Source organism: Salmo salar, chromosome ssa26 (assembly GCF_905237065.1).
Source record: "Salmo salar chromosome ssa26, Ssal_v3.1, whole genome shotgun sequence".
NCBI classification, from domain to species: Eukaryota; Metazoa; Chordata; class Actinopteri; order Salmoniformes; family Salmonidae; genus Salmo; species Salmo salar.
In genome coordinates this window covers 6,837,563-6,855,326 of record NC_059467.1, presented here as the reverse complement: position 1 = coordinate 6,855,326, position 17,764 = coordinate 6,837,563, and the positions used below count along the sequence as shown (strand labels likewise).

General features: G+C 39.1%; 1 protein-coding gene across 1 annotated transcript in view; it reads left to right on the top strand.

The window, feature by feature from the left end:
• Positions 1-17,764, top strand: part of LOC106587060 (SH3 and multiple ankyrin repeat domains protein 2) — a 262,030-nt gene that overhangs the window by 201,338 nt on the left and 42,928 nt on the right. The window contains exons 18-19 of the mRNA XM_045708423.1: positions 4,424-4,559; positions 4,740-4,820. Of these exons, the coding sequence (XP_045564379.1) occupies positions 4,424-4,559; positions 4,740-4,820 (217 nt within the window). The remainder of the gene's footprint in view (positions 1-4,423; positions 4,560-4,739; positions 4,821-17,764) is intronic.

Genomic DNA, 17,764 nt, shown 5'->3' with positions numbered 1-17,764 from the left:
CGCCAGGGTTGTGGGTTTGATTCCCACGGGGGACCAGTACGGGGGGGAAATGTATGAAATGTATGCATTCACTACTGTAAGTCGCTCTGGATAAGAGCGTCTGCTAAATGACTAAAATGTAAAAATGAAATAATCTGTCTGTAAACAATTGTTAGAAGAATTACTTGTAGATGTCCTAACTGACTTGCCAAAACTATAGTTTGTTAACAAGAAATTTGTGGAGTGGTTGAAAAATGATTTTTAATGACTCCAACCTAAGTGTATGTAAACCTCCGACTTCAACTGTGTGTGTGTGTGTGTGTGTGTGTGTGTGTGTGTGTGTGTGTGTGTGTGTACTCATCCTTTGATAGTTCCGTGCTCAGCAGCATGATTCATCAGAATCCAGATTCTTCTATCTGGAGATGTGCGTCATCACTACAAGCACACTCATTCAGACACAGAAAGGTCCCCATAAATACACAAACAAATAAACCACGATGCATACTCACCAAACATTTACACACATAATTTCTCTCCCTTATGCACACAAACACACACTGATGCACTCGCACACGGTGGAGAGCAGGTAACGTTTAATGAGCCTGCTTTGAAGTTTCCCTGTTCGCACTTTCATCAAGGGAATACACACAAACACACACCACAAGACAAGAGGCTGTGCTTCTAATCTTCCACAAATGTACAGCCCCTCCACTGTGGGATTAACAAGTAACCTGCCTGCGTTCAACATAAAAGCCCCTCTTACACGACACACTCATATATTCACACACACACACACACACACTCTCTCTTTCTCCCTCCCTCCCTCACACACACACACACACAGCTCCCTCACTTGTTATCCAAAGCCAGTTCTGTAGTGTGTATGCTTTTCTGTACGCTCTCATTGACTACGAGTACTCGAGTACTCGAACGGACGTTAAAACTAGATCTTTAACCAGAGATCCCTTTTTTTGTATACTGTAAAACTGTTTAGTGGAATGTGATTTGTTGCTGCTTGAACGGGTAAGTTACATTTTGTCCACAAAAGAAAAATAAATGTTGTCTTGAAGACATTGTTAATTTGCTTTTACTCTAGGTTTCCATTTGTACATGTGCATTTGCAGGGCACAACAAAAAATAAACCAATCCAAGCACTAAACAGTTGTTCTCCCTAAATTCCCTTTCCCGTCTGTGTCTTACTCACTCCATCGCGTTCCAACCGCTCCCTCTACACACACGCGTGTGCTGAGTGTGCACACAAGCTCCCATTTGGCCTACAGAAATAAATGCCAATAAAATGTACCTGATGGGATACTACACAAGCTACATTCCTTGACAATGATGTCAGTTTTATCACATTCAAAATGTATTGGTTGATTGAAGTAGGGAAATACAGTATGTGTTCTAACAACGATCTGCAGTTTGGAAATAATTAAGTCCCGTCTATTTTCCTCTTAGGCTACTTTGCGAACTGCTAGTGTCATTTAGAATTGGTTAGCCTTGGCCAGGGATGGGCAACTGGTGGCCCCTTTGTAGGCCTGCAGACCAATTTAAAACATAAAAATATATTTATTTATTTTAATTGGGGGGTGGACTCAGTCGGGGTCTCAACTTACTGTTGAGAGTTAGAATAATAGAATACACAAGGTGCAATTTCGAAGTTTGGTTGTGCATCAGCAGTCACTCAATTATCCAATGTCAGCAAAAAAATCTTTAGATTGGTAAATTAGTCTAGCGGCCAGCTATTGAAACTTTTAGTAAGCATGGTCAATTTATTGACCGGGGTGGGGCTCATTGATCATCAGTTATCATATTAAAAACTGCAAACATTTGCCTCCACCTTTTGAATAAATCTGTAAAATTGCAGGAAATTATCTGTAAAACTGCTAATTTTTCTCTACGCCCCATGACAAAATGAGCAGAATTGCATGAAATGAGTTATAAAACTGCTAAATCTTCTCTCAGACCCATGGAAAAATGTGTAGAATTGCACAAATGTGCTTTAAAATGACAATATTTTCTCTATGCCCAATGGCAAAATTAGCATAATTGCAGGAAATTCACTTTAAAAATATATTTTTTGTCTTCGCTGTCACGACGGGCCACTAAAATGTTTTGGCACTGTGGCCCCTCGTAATAAGGCCTCCACCTCCATCAGAGTTGCCCATCTCTAGCCTAGGCTATAACCCCCTAAATATAAACAGGTTCCACGCTGAAAAAATGCAAAAACATTAGTTTGATAAAGGCAAAGAGCGTATTTTCATGAGAATCATTAAGCCTAGGCCTCCCGAGCTGCGTGATTGGGAGTCCCGTAGGGCAGCCCACAATTGGCCCAGCATCGTCCAGGTTTGTCCGGGGTAGGCCGTTATTGTGAATAAGAATTTGTTCCTAACTGACTTGCCTAGTTAAATAAATGATAAATAAAAAAAATAGACCTTCTCACCAAACTGATGTTGTGGCTGTAATACATCACCATGCAGTGTTTAATGTGGAATTGTTAATCCATTTGGAAAATTCAAAAGAACAGGCAGAATAAACTAAGTCAATATTTTTTATTTAGTTTATTCTGTATATCGAAAAGAATACCCCCCCAAAAAAGTTAGCTTGCCAAATTGAGCCCTGTTTCAAATTATCACTGTTCCAGACACGAAATGCGCATCACTTCGCACTGGCAACTTTATACATTTAGAAAAATATTCTGTTATATTTTATTCTGTTACATTACATTATGTTTTTTACTATAACATAGTTGTGTCTTAACTGTGATAAGGGCTCTGGAAATAAGAGTATCCTGTCTGCTAAATTAACAAAACAAGGCTGTCATTGCACAGCCATAGGCTTCTACAAGCAAGCCCCACTGCTGAGGTTACTGCTGAGGTTACTGCCTTTTTGAAGATTGTGTTCTATGATATAGTATAACCAGTTGATATTACGGTTTCAATAAATTTATCTTAAATGGCACTTGTTTTTTTATTGACTGAATATATATATATGGGACAATTTAGCAATTAGAATTTGTTATCTGTAATGGTTATGATAAATTAGGCATTGCTGTGCACTGTTGGCATATAGATAAATGCGAGATAAAAAAATTCCAGAGCAAACCTTGTGTTAAAAAAAATTATAATGCGAGTACTCAAATTGTCCCTATGCCCCCGCCCTGTTCTTCATTTACAATTGGTGATTACATAATTATGCATTGTTCGCTTCCCCGCGTTCATCAACTCACCTATTCTCCCCCATAAAGTCCAGGACCCAGTTGCACAGGGCGGGGTTCAGACCCAGGGCTCCGAGCTTAAAGCTTGGAGGGTACTATGGTGTTGAATGCTGAGCTATAGTCAATGAACAGCATTCTTACGTAGGTATTCCTCTTGTCCAGATGGGATAGGGCAGTGTGCTTTGCAATGACTATTATTATTATGACTATGATTTCTTTCCTGGGCTGTTTGTAAATACCCTGGTAGGTTGACTGATAACCTGAACCAGGTGACAGGCACTGGTTACAGCCCAACACGGGCCAGCCCATACCAAGCCCACACCAGCCCAACACAGGATAGCGTACACCAACCCATCACAGGATAGCCCACACCAGCCCAAGATGGGCCAGCCTACACCAAGCCCAATGCGGGTTAGCCCACACCAAGCTCACACCAGCCCGACACGGGTTAGCCTAGAATAGCCAGACACAGGCTAGCCCATATCAGCCCTACACAAGCCAGCCCACACCAAGCCCAACAGGCGTTAGCCCACACCAAGCCCAGCACAGGATAGCCCACACCAAGCCCAGCTAGAGGTGGGCGCTCATTCTAATATTTGGGGTCGTGGTTTGCACACAGTTCTTCTTGTGCAACCGTTACTGAGAATGTTGTTCCAGTTTTAGTATTTTGTGATCCCCATTTGTTTAAATTTTGAAAAACGCAAAAGTTTCTCTTGTAAAAATATATGTATGATAGTAACAACTTCCCTAAATACCACTCTTTCTCTCTCTCTCTCTCTCTGTGTGTGTGTGTGTGTGTGTGTGTGTGTGTGTGTGTGTGTGTGTGTGTGTGTGTGTGTGTGTGTGTGTGTGTGTGTGTGTGTGCTCTGGCATTACATGATTTCACTCTGGAATATCTGAATGGATTAGGTTCCTTGGTTACTGGACCAAATTCACACTGTCATAACTGTAGGTGTGTGTGTGTGTGTGTGTGTGTGTGTGTGTGTCTTAGTATCACATGTGGTCTGTGCTCTGGCATTACATGATTTCACTCTGGAATATCTGAATGGATTAGGTTCCTTGGTTACTGGACCAAATTCACACCGTCATAACTGTATTGTGTTATACTGTTGTGTGTGTGTGTGTGTGTGTGTGTGTGTGTGTGTGTGTGTGTGTGTGTGTGTGTGTGTTAGAGCACAGATATATAAATATGTGTATTGTAAGAGTGTGTGTTGTGTGTGTTGTTAGGTGAACCAAGAGAATGTGGTGAAGGTGGGCCACAGGCAGGTGGTCAACATGATCCGTCATGCAGGGAACAGCCTCATCATCAAAGTGGTAACGGTCAGCAGGAATATGGACCCTGAGGATACCGCACGTAAAAAAGGTACTACACCCCTACACCACTTCATGTTATGGTAGAAAAAGGTACGCACCACCTCAGTAGCAGCACAATGCTGTCCCAACAACCATCGCTCATGCAAAATGTATTTTGGGTGTTGAAATGTGCCAATAAAGGCCAAATTCCAAATGTATTTTTCTCTCGGCCTCTCTCTCTTCCTCTTAGCCCCCCCACCGCCAAAGAGAGCCCCCACCACCGCCCTGTCTATGCGCTCCAAGTCTATGACCTCTGAACTGGAAGAACTAGGTAAGGGGCAATCTGATAGGCTCTCACAAAGGAGTCACTGAGACGAGACTCTCTAACCACGCCCTCTTTTCGATCTTTCCCTTCTGTCCCAATTGGTTTGTTATTTATCTCCCATTAGTGGAAATCAGTAAAGGTAAGGAGTGGAGCTGAACATACACTATGTTGCATACTGGTGTGGGAAGTGCATCTAATATTCAACATATTCAACATGCTGATTCATTGACGTTTTATTCATCTTTTGAACCTGTGAAGCTAAGCTGTAGTGTCAAGCCCATCGGTTCAAACCAAAACATGCCGTTAATTATGTTAACCATGTATTATTTTAGATTGTAATATTTTTGCTATTATTTATCACTGGGATTTCTCAGTGATTTTCTGCATCATTTCATGAGAAGCGGTCGTTTGTGAAAATACCTCCACAGATTTGTTTTGTGTAACTACCATGGGAACGAGAAGCTGGCATGTTGTAAAGATGGCATTAGAGTTGCATTAGTGTCTTTGAGTGGAAGCGAGATGGGGCCGACAGAGATGGTCGCCTCGCTTCGCGTTCTTAGGAAACGATGCAGTATTTTGTTTTTTAGGTGTTATTTCTTACATTGTTACCCTAGGAAATCTTAAGTATTTATATGTACATATTATTATTCATCCCTTTACACTTGTGTGTATGAGGTAGTTGTGAAATTGTTAGATTACTTGTTAGATATTACTGCACTGTCGGAACTAGAAGCACAAGCATTTCGCTACACTCGCATTAACATCTGCTAACCATGTGTATGTGACCAATACAATTTGATTTGAGTAAGAAACACAGACACGGTTGTGAATGTGTGTCTGTGTGTGAGAGCGTGCATCTGCTTCTGTGATTATGCTTCTCCGTTTGTGAGTGTGTGTATGCACATGTGAATGGGTGTATGTGTGTTGGGCCAAGATCTCATTTGAGGGCCCGTGTGTGCAATGGGAGCGCAGTGTGGTGGTAATGTGTTCTGACAGAGGGAACAGTCAGCGCTTCTGAGAAGGGTTGCTCTAGACCACCGGTGAGAGGAGGAGGAACTGGTGGGTAGCTAGGGACGCACGCTACGCTATAGCACCACCATTCTATCTCAGGTAGGGGAAGGAGAGATGAAGAGAGATCAAATACAAGGAATAGGGAGAAAGAGAGAAACAGAGAGAGAAAATGGGAGGGAACCAGGGAGAGAGAAAAGAGAGAGAAGACTGGGAGGAAAGACAGGGAATAGGGAGAGGAAGTGAGAGAAACAGAGAGAGGGTGAATGGGGATGAAACTTGTGGTGTTAATTTTGGCTTCTATTTTCAATGTATTTTTAGTCTTAGTCACATTTTAGTAATTTCATCCTTTGATAGTTTTAGTTAAATTTGGGACAATTTGTGTGTAGTTTTAGTCATAGCCATTTTAGTCACATAATAGTCAGTGCATTTTTTTTCTATTAAAGCTGCAATATGTAATTTCTTCGGTTACCTGACCAAATTCACATAGAAATGTGAGTTATAGATTGTTCAGTCGCTTTGAAAGCAAGTTTAAGAAGCAGTAGATATGTTCTATGTTGGCTATTTCTATGCTTCCCGTTCTTAAGTTTAGTTTTTGCATATTTTACTTAAAGTTTTGTACACCAGCTTCAAACAGTAGAAAATACAATATTTTTGGTTATGGAAAAGATATTTCACAGCGTTTTAGATGATACAATGATTCTCTACACTATGCTTGTTTTTGCAACCAGGAAATGGCATACAGTGGTTACTCCTTTAAAAGTTGTGTCATACTGCAGGAGACCTTGTGGGCTGCTGCAGCATTCTGTGGCACATTATCTAATTGTCACCCATTGTTTCTGTGCAAGTTATTGCTAGTTTGACCACCAGAGGGCATCTTTGATAAGCATTTGATAGTCTTCCATATTGACATTACCAGAGAATTTAAAAACTTTTTTTGTAATAACAACATAGTATATGGGATTGATTTTAAGAAATTTGGCTTAATTAATTTGATTAATATTATGGTGTTTTATTCCGAGAAAAACGAAACCCTCTAGGTTTCCATTAGGATGAAATGGCAAATATGGCACTGTAAAACGTGACGGTCGGGAGTAGGCTACAGCATAACTATTCTAAATTGTTTGCCTTCATTAGACAACTTTGTTCCAATATTTCTGTAAATCAGTGATATTTATTCCCATAGTAATTCGTTACGGATTCATAACTAAATTAACATCTGTATTTTGAAAAAGTATTTTTTTTCATTATTTTGTTAACCTGTCTGGGCCAGTGGGACGCTTGCGTCCCACCCTAATCAACAGCCAGTGGAATCGCGTCGCGCGAAATGCAAAACCTCATAAATGCTATAACTTCAATTTCTCAAACATATGACTATTTTACACCGTTTTATAGATACACCTCTCCTGAATCGAACCACGTTGTCCGATTTCAAAAAGGCTTTACAGCAAAAGCAAGACATTAGATTATGTTAGGAGAGAACCCAGCCAGAAATAATCACACAGCCATTTTCAAAGCAACTAGCATGCATCACAAATACCCAAAACACAGCTAAATGCAGCACTAACATTTGACAATCTTCATCAGATGACAATCTTAGGACATAATGTTACACAATACATGCATTTTTTGTTCGATAAAGTTCATATTTATATATAAAAACAGCATTTTACATCGGCGCGTGAGATTCAGAAAATCTTTTCCCTCAAATGCTTCCGATGAATCAGCGCTACAATTTACAAAATTACTATTCGAAAACATTGTTAAAATGTAATATTGTCATTCAAAGACTTATAGATTAACATGTCTTGAATGCCACTGCTTTGCCAGATTTAAAAATAACTTTACTGGGAAATCACACTTTGCAATAAACGACGTGGTATACCCAGAAAAATAGGCTAGGCTATACATGTTGGAGCCATCTTGGAATGATCAACCTTAAAAAATACTATTGTAAATAAAACCTTACCTTTGATTATCTTTATCAGAAAGCACTTCCAGGAATCCCAGGTCCATAACAAATGTAGTTTTGTTTGAAAAAGTTAATAATTTATGTCCCAATTGTTAGTGCGCTCCGAAGGCTACTGAAAATGTACCGTGCTGAGTAGGACTTGTCGTCACGAATGTACCAAAAAAATAATATTTAAGTTCGTTCAAACATGTCAAACGTTGTATAACATAAATCTTTCGGGCCTTTTTCAACCAGAGCTTCAGTAATATTCCATGGGGACGTTTGCATTGTCTTTCAAAACGTTTCGAAAGGGGAGGGTAGCCATGGGCGGCGGCGTCATAATGGTAAATGGCCCTCCACCTGTGACCACTTTCCACAGCCTCTCTTTCAGTCAGTTTTGATAGTAGGAGACTCAAACCACTTTGTAAAGACTGGGGACATCTAGTGGAAGCCTTAGGAAATGCTAAATGATTCATAAGCCCCTGTGTGTTTCAATGGCAAATGTTTGAAGTGATATCCACACATCAGATTTCAGTTTCCTGTCAGGATTTGTCTCAGGGTTTTGACTGCCATATGAGTTCTGTTATACTCACAGACACCATTCAAACAGTTTTAGAAACTTTAGGGTGTTTTCTATCCAAATCAAGTTACTGGGCATATTCTAGTTACTGGGCAGGAGTAGTAACCAGATTAAATCGGGTACGTTTTTTATCCGGCCGTGCAAATACTGCCCCCTATCCCCAACAGGTTAACGAAAGCATAAAGATGCTGATGAAGAAATACAGTATTGTACAGTATATGCTTTTACATTTGAATAATAAAGCATTTAATGCATTTTGAAGATATAAGCCACCTGCATTTGTTTATTAGGTTACTGTTCAGTCTGACAAGTAAACATAGCCTACAATGCATACTGTAGTAAACATGGGAAAGTGCCTAATTCCTTACATAAGGGGGAGCAGGCCATGTCTGTACTACAGAATGCGGGAGAGCGGGGTTCAATTCCCCGATGGAGAGGAAGGAGTAGGCTGTCCTTGTAAATGTTCTTAACCTGTTAGGGCTAGGGGGCAGCATTTGCACGTCTGGATAAAAAAATGTACCCGATTTAATCTGGTTACTAATCCTACCCAGTAACTAGAATATGCATATACTTATTATATATGGATAGAAAACACTCTAAAGTTTCTAAAACTGTTTGAATGGTGTCTGTGAGTATAACAGAACTCATTTGGCAGGCAAAACCCTGAGACATTTTCTGACAGGAAGTGGATACCTGATGTGTTGTATTACCTTTAAACCTATCCCATTGAAAAACACAGGGGCTGAGGAATATTTTGGCACTTCCTATTGCTTCCACTAGATGTCACCAGCCTTTACAAAGTGTTTTGAGTCTTCTGGAGGGAGATCTGACCGAACAAGAGCCATGGAACGATGATGTCCCATTAGACACCTGGCGCGCGAGTTCATGTTGGGTACCCTCGTTCCAATACGTTATAAAAGAGTATGCATTCGTCCACCTTGAATATTATTCATGTTCTGGTTAAAAAGGCCCTAATGATTTATGCTATACAACGTTTGACATGTTTGAACGAACGTAAATATATTTTTTCCCCTCGTTCATGACGAGAAGTCCGGCTGGCTTAGATCATGTGCTAACAAGACGGAGATTTTTGGACATAAATGATGAGCTTTTTTGAACAAAACTACATTCGTTATGGACCTGTGATACCTGGAAGTGACATCTGATGAAGAGAATCAAAGGTAATGGATTATTTACATAGTATTTTTGATTTTAGATCTCCCCAACATGACGTCTAGTCTGTATCGCAACGCGTATTTTTCTGGGCGCAGTGCTCAGATTATTGCAAAGTGTGATTTCCCAGTAAGGTTATTTTTAAATCTGGCAAGTTGATTGCGTTCAAGAGATGTAAATCTATAATTCTTTAAATGACAATATAATATTTTACCAATGTTTTCTAATTTTAATTATTTAATTTGTGACGCTGACTTGACTGCCGGTTATTGGAGGGAAACGATTTCCTCAACATCAATGCCATAGTAAAACGCTGTTTTTGGATATAAATATGAACTTGATAGAACTAAAAATGCATGCATTGTCTAACATAATGTCCTAGGAGTGTCATCTGATGGAGATTGTAAAAGGTTAGTGCATCATTTTAGCTGGTTTTATGGTTTTGGTGACCCTGTCTTTGAATTGACAAAACATTACACACAACTCTTGTAAATGTACTGTCCTAACTTACTCTAAATTTATGCTTTCGCCGTAAAACCTTTTTGAAATCGTAAAACGTGGTTAGATTAAGGAGATGTTTATCTTTCAAAGGGTGTAAAATAGTTGTATGTTTGAAAAATTTGAATTTTGACATTTATTTGGATTCAAATTTGCCGCTCTTGAAATGCACCTGCTGTTGATGGAGTGCACCACGGGTGGCACGCTAGCGTCCCACCTAGCCCATAGAGGTTAACTGTTTTCGTATGTGTTATTTCATAGTTGTGATGTCTTCACTATTGTTATACAATGTAGAAAATATTAAAAAAATAAAGAAATCCAGGAATGAGTAGGTGTGTCCAAACTTTTTACTGGTACTTGCTTAATTAATTTGATTAATATTATGGTGTTTCTATTCCAATAAAAACCCTCTGGGTTTCCGTTAGGATGAAACGGAAATATGGCGCTGTACAACGTGGCGGTCAGCAGTACAGTACTGGGCTATTTAGCTAAAGAATCTGTGTCATGCGGGCAAGGCACGCAGGAGACCGGAGCTCAATTCCCGGACGAGGAGGAAGGAGTAGGCTGTCCTTGTAAATAAGAATATGTTCTTAACTGTCTTGCCTAGTTAAATAAAGGTTACACTAAGAGCATAACATTTCTGCACCCTAATTTTCTAATTCTAGTCAAACCAATACCCAAATGGAGATTAAGTGAAAATAAAAATGTCATTGATTTATCAAGACCAGTACCCATGCTTCTCTCAGAGCAGCGCGAAACGGTGCTAAAATAGCTGTAGGCTTTTGCTTCAAATCCTATTGCTTCTAACTTCAGTATGCTCTTTAAATAAATAAGACACACCACTTTTAACAGCACATTACTCAACACTAGTGAGACTCATTTTGCCTATGGTAGGCCTACAGTATATCTAAATATATTTTTTTTCAATGACTTGACTCTCTGCCAATAATTACATTTAGAGGATTGGAGGATTCTAAATGAATATCTAATGGGCATTTCCCGTTAGATATTCTAAGATATTCTCACAGATCCTAAGGGGAATTTATATAATTCTAAATGAATTAATAATAATCGCTTTGTTTGAAAAGTAACGATATTTTAGAGATTTCGTTTTCATTTAACCTAGAGTGAGTGAGAAAAAGGCAATTCTTGAACATGGGGTGAGACATTCTCACTAATTTGTAAATAAAGCCAGTTTGTTATCTTGAATTATTTATTTCTGGAGAAACCTAACTTGATTATGTAGCAGACATCACTTATATTCAGTCAACACATATCTTAAGAATATAATTTAACATTTGCTTCTCCATGCTTGTCTCAGAGCAGCACGAAACGGTGCTGAAATAGACGCCCACAGCGGGAAGGCATATATATATATATATATATATATATATATATATATATATATATATATATATATATATATATATAGCCTTCCCCCAAAACAATATTTTGGAGATTATTTTGTTTTCAAAAAAATGACAGTGAGCGATTGTAATCTGAATAAAGGTCAAAATAATATTTATATAGGCCAAAATATAGCCTATTTCCCATGATGTCAAGCAAAGAGGCACTGAGTTTGAAGGTAGGCCTTGAAATACATCCACAGGTACATCTCCAATTGACTCAAATTATGTCAATTAGCCTATCAGAAGCTTCTAAAGCCATGACATAATTTTCTGGAATTTTCCAAGCTGTTTAAAGGCAGAGTCAACTTAGTGCATGTAAACTTCTGACCCACTGGAATTGTGATACAGTGAATTATAAGTGAAATAATCTGTCTGTAAACAATTGTTGGAAAAATGTCTTGTGTCATGCACAAAGTAGATGTCCTAACTGACTTGCCAAAACTATAGTGGTTGAAAAACAATTTTTTATGACTCCAACTTCAGTGTATGTAACTTCCGACTTCAACTGTACGTGCAGACACAGCATCATTCAAAGAATGGAGTTTGATACACCTGGTTTTGGATATGACTGAAAAAAAACCTTGTTAAAACCTGTTGGGGATCTGAACCCGGTATTGGGATTAATTGTCAAGAGACCATGGCGGGAAATTCAAAACTGCAAGAATCTAATAATTTCAATTTCTCAAACAATCAACTATTTTTCACCATTTGAAAGATAAACATCTCCTAAATCCAACCACATTGTCAGATTTCAGAGGCTTTACGGCGAAAGCATAAAGTTAGGTTATGTTAGGAGAGTACATTGAAAATAGCTGTGTGTAATGTTTTGTCAATTCAAAGACAGGTGTCACCAAAAGCAGATAACCAACTAAAATTATGCACTAACCTTTGACAATCTTCCTCAGATGACACTCCTAGGACATTATGTTATACAATACATGCATTTTTTGTTCCATCAAGTTCATATTTATATCCAAAAACAGCATTTTACAGTAGCGGTGAAATTCTGAATTTTTTTCCCCTCAAATGCTTCCGGTGAATCAACGTTACAATTTACAAAATTACTATTCGAAAACATTGGTAAATTATAATATTGTCATTCAAAGAATTATAGTTTAACATTTCGTAAACGCTACTGCATTGCCAGATTTCAAAATAACTTTACTGGGAAATCACACTTTGCAATAAACGGGGTGCTAAGCTAAGAACAATAGGCTAGGATATACAGGTTAGCACCATCTTGTAACCATCTAATATCAATAATACTATTGTCAATAATCCCTTACCTTTGATTATCTTCATCCATTGGCACTTCCAGGAATCCCAGGTCCACAACAAATGTGGTTTCTTTCGACAAAGTTCATAATTTATGTCCAAATAACTCCAAGTTGTTCCATGTTGTTAGCGCTTCGGTAGGCTACTCAAAAGTAGGGGGGGGGGTCACGACGAAAAGTAAAAAAAAGTATCTATTTACGTTCGTTCAAACATGTCAAACGTTTAGCATCAATCTTTAGGGCCATTTTTAACGTGAAACATCAGTAATGTTTCAACCCGACCTCTCCTGTGTCTTGAAAAACGTTTTTGAAAAATGTCTCGCCTCACATGAATGCGCAGGTGCGTGCAATAATGAAGTGACGACATCCCAGGGATGTCAACTTCTCTTCCTTGTCATCTGGTCTCTGTTCATCATAGACGCTTCAAACAACTTTATAAAGATCGTTGACATCTAGTGGAAGCCGTAGGAAGTGCGAAATGAATCCTTTGTCACTGTGTGATCTATTAGCAATGACTCGAAAATAGTACAGCCACAAAATTCTCATTTCCTGGTTGTATTTTTCTCAGGTTTTTGCCTGCCATATGAGTTTTGTTATACTTACAGACACCATTCAAACAGTTTTAGAAAATTCAGAGTGTTTTCTATCCAAATCTGTTAATAATATGCATATCCTAGCGTCTGAGTTGGTGTAGGAGGCAGTTAAAAATGGGCACATATGTTTTTCAAAATTCTCAATACTGCCCCTAGCCCCAACAGGCTATGTAGCGATTTTCGTAAATTAACTTTATGACAAAAAAATATGCACAATCGTTTGTCTCTACTTTAACTTACATATTCCTCTCAATTGTACATTGTTTGCTTGACTCGTTATGACGTTATAGTTACTGACATTTGCTTCCACCGTAATGTTTTGTCAGCCATCTTTGCTGAAGAAAGTCGCAAGCGACAGGTGGCTCACGTCAAATTCGTCATTGGAACCACTAGATATGATTGGTCATATTAAAACCTTGGGACCCAAATGCATAATAAGTTCTCTAACTCCCCCTTGTTGTGGTCTGGAGCAATGAAGCCGTGACGCTGGGTACCTCTAAGTCCCGCGGTGTAAGCTCGCAACTTTTAACCTCTATGGGCTAGGTGGGACGCTAGCGTCCCCCCCGTGATGCACTCCATCAACAGCAGGTGCATTTCAAGAGCGGCAAATTTGAAACCAAATAAATGTCAAAATTCAAATTTTTCAAACATACAACTATCTTACACCCTTTGAAAGATAAACATCTCCTTAATCTAACCACGTTGTCCGATTTCAAAAAGGTTTTACGGCGAAAGCATAAAGTTAGATTATGTTAGGAGAGTACATTGACAATAGCTGTGTGTAATGTTTTGTCAATTCAAAGACAGGGTCACCAAAACCATAAAACCAGCTAAAATGATGCACTAACCTTTTACAATCTCCATCAGATGACACTCCTAGGACATTATGTTAGACAATGCATGCATTTTTTGTTCTATCAAGTTCATATTTATATCCAAAAACAGCGTTTTACTATGGCATTGATGTTGAGGAAATCGTTTCCCTCCAATAACCGGCAGTCAAGTCAGCACCACAAATTAAATAATTAAAATTAGAAAACATTGGTAAAATATTATATTGTCATTTAAAGAATTATAGATTTACATCTCTTGAACGCAATCAACTTGCCAGATTTAAAAATAACCTTACTGGGAAATCACACTTTGCAATAATCTGAGCACTGCGCCCAGAAAAATACGAGTTGCGATACAGACTAGCCGTCATGTTGGGGAGATCTAAAATCGAAAATACTATGTAAATAATCCATTACCTTTGATTCTCTTCATCAGATGTCACTTCCAGGTATCACAGGTCCATAACGAATGTAGTTTTGTTCAAAAAAGCTCATCATTTATGTCCAAAAATCTCCGACTTGTTAGCACATGATCTAAGCCCGCCGGACTTCACTTCATGAACGAGGGGAAAAAATATATTTACGTTCGTTCAAACATGTCAAACGTTGTATAGCATAAATCATTAGGGCCTTTTTTAACCAGAACATGAATAATATTCAAGGTGGACGAATGCATTCTCTTTTAAAACGTATTGGAACGAGGGTACCCAACATGAACTCGCGCGCCAGAGTCTAATCGGCCATCACCGTTCCATGGCTCTTGTTCGGTCAGATCTCACAGTAAAAGACTCAAAACACTTTGTAAAGGCTGGTGACATCTAGTGGAAGCAATAGGAAGTGCCAAAACATTAATCAACCCCTGTGTGTTTCAATGGCATAGGCTTAAAGGTAATTCAACACATCAGGTATCCACTTCCTGTCAGAAAATGTCTCAGGGTTTTGCCTGCCAAATGAGTTCTGTTATACTCACAGACACCATTCAAACAGTTTTAGAAACTTTAGGGTGTTTTCTATCCATATATAATAAGTATATGCATATTCTAGTTACTGGGTAGGATTAGTAACCAGATTAAATCGGGTACGTTTTTTTATCCAGCCGTGAAAATACTGCCCCCTAGCCCCAACAGGTTAAAGGAGGAACCACTGTAGTGCATCTTTAAATAATGAATATTTAGGCTACCTCTAACTTCCATCATGTGCACATTCAGAAAGTGTTGTCCAACTAGATCTACTATCCACTTGTATACCTTAGCTGGCAACATTGAAATTGTGGCAGATTGTAACCAATGCCATTCATAATTAACCATGTAGGCTTAAAAGCCTTCGCTAGAGGTTAAACAATTTACAGCTCAGATTTTTTTCTCCATCATAACTGTCAAGGTGGTAAATAGAAGCAGTTTCCTTGAAAAGGGGAGAATTTGAGCTTTACAAAAATGCCAGAAGTATTACTGTTCTCCTAATATTCAACAAATAGCATTAATTTTTCCCATAGGAAAAAAGCAACCGCAACTCGAATGTGCAGACCGTGTCACAAGAGCTGCAGCACAGATGGGAAAATAGAGCTTCTAACGTGATCGAAGCAAAAATATCCTCCATGAAAGTAAGAGAGAGTGTAAAAATTGTATCTAGTTGAGGTTAGTTACAAGTGAAGTGTCCTGGCTTCGCATCAGTTCAAAAGATTGACTAATGACTGAAGTGACCGCCTGGGAGCTGTGTGGGAGAGTCAGGCAGATCAGCTCAATCAGACCGGGCAACTGAAAGATATTAATTCTGCCAATGAGGGGATTGCATCAAATATTATGCAGGCACGTTTAGGATTGGACATAACAGTTAAAAACAAACTTCATGTCAAATTAAATGTCCATTAATCTCACATGGAATTCTCATCACATTTTCATCACTGAAATGAAAAGTAACTTATATTTTTTTCCCAGGGCCTTTCATCTTATTATTGTCATAGGTTTTGTCAGGAAAAATAGGTAGTTGACAAGTGTTTTTCATCATAGTTATTGTTGACGAAATTAACACTGTGTGCAAGGTAGAAAACAGGAGAAACACTTTACACATCAATAACATTACTGAAGGAACACAGTGGGAGGAAAGGAAGAGAGAGATTGAGATAAAGAGGAGGAGATAAATCAAGGCAGAGAGGAGAGGCTGGGGATAGAGATAGAGAGAGAGAAAGGGAGATCTTGCTGAACTGAAAAATGTCAGGCCAATGTCACTATTGTATGTTATGTCCCTGATCTCAGTTGACACATGCATGAATTCTACTACTAATTTTACTGTTCACTGTTTGCTATTTTAATACTGTCTTTTCTTGCTGTATAGGATAGAGAATGTCAAAGTGTATTATCTCTATGGCTGCTCATTACAAATTTGGTATTTTGCTTTTCGTGCATATACGTTTACAAAAAAGTATGTGGACACCTGCTTGTCGAACATCTCATTCCAAAATCATGGGCATTGATATGGAGTTGGTCCCCCCTTTGCTGCTATACCAGCCTCCACTCTTCTGGGAATGCTTTCCACTAGATGTTGGAACATTGCTGTGGGGACTTGCTTCCATTCAGCCACAAGAGTATTAGTGCGGTCGGGGTCTGATGTTTGGCGATTAGGCCTGGCTCGCAGTCTGCATTCCCATTCATCCCAAAGGTGTTCGAAGGGGTTGAGGTCAGGGCTCTGTGTGGGCCGGTCAAGTTCTTTCACACCAATCTCGACAAACCATTTCTGTATGGACCTCGCTTTGTGCACGGGGCAGTGTCATGCTGAAACAGGAAAGGGCCTTCCCCAAACTGTTGCCACAAAGTTGGAAGCACAGAATCGTGTAGAATGTAATTGTATGCTGTAGCATTAAGATGTCCCTTCACTGGAACTAAGGGGCTTAACCCAACCATGAAAAACAGCCCCAGACCATTATTCCTCCTCCACCAAACTTTATAGTTGGCACTATGCATTCTGGCAAGTAGAGTTTTCTTGGCATCAACCAAACCCAGATTCGTCCATAGGACTAACAGATGGTGAAGCGTGATTTATCACTCCAGAGAACGCGTTTCCACTGCTCCAGAGCCCAATGGCGGCAAACCTGTCAGCAACGGGTGTGGCTGAAATAGCCAAATCCACTAATTTGAAGGGATGTCCACATACTTTTGGCCATGTAGTGTACTTTTCATCAGACCCGGGTCAAATACACATATCAGATACAGAGCATTCTTTCTCTATCCCTCCCAAGCTACACTAAGGAAAAAGAACAGTGGTAAGTTACGTAGGCATGTTTCACACAAAGTACAGTATGTTGTATGGATGACTTGAGGACTAACCCACAAATCACTGACTTGTGTATTGGTTTTATTGACTGTATTAACAATATTTTTTAAATTATATTTACAAAGTGTCTTTGTATCATTTACAAAATGTGTTTACCCCTGAGAAACATACCTACTTAGTATGTCATTGTCTGGTAATATTTGCATGATAAAGTCAGTACAACAAGCAGGGTTGGGGTCAGTTCCATTCAAATTCCGGTCAATAGACCCAGTCGGTATTAGATAGAATGATCCTGCCCGCCTGTGAGGAAAACAACCTGTGGATACTTAGGTTACCCCACAGCAAAAACTTTACCTTTTTCAGA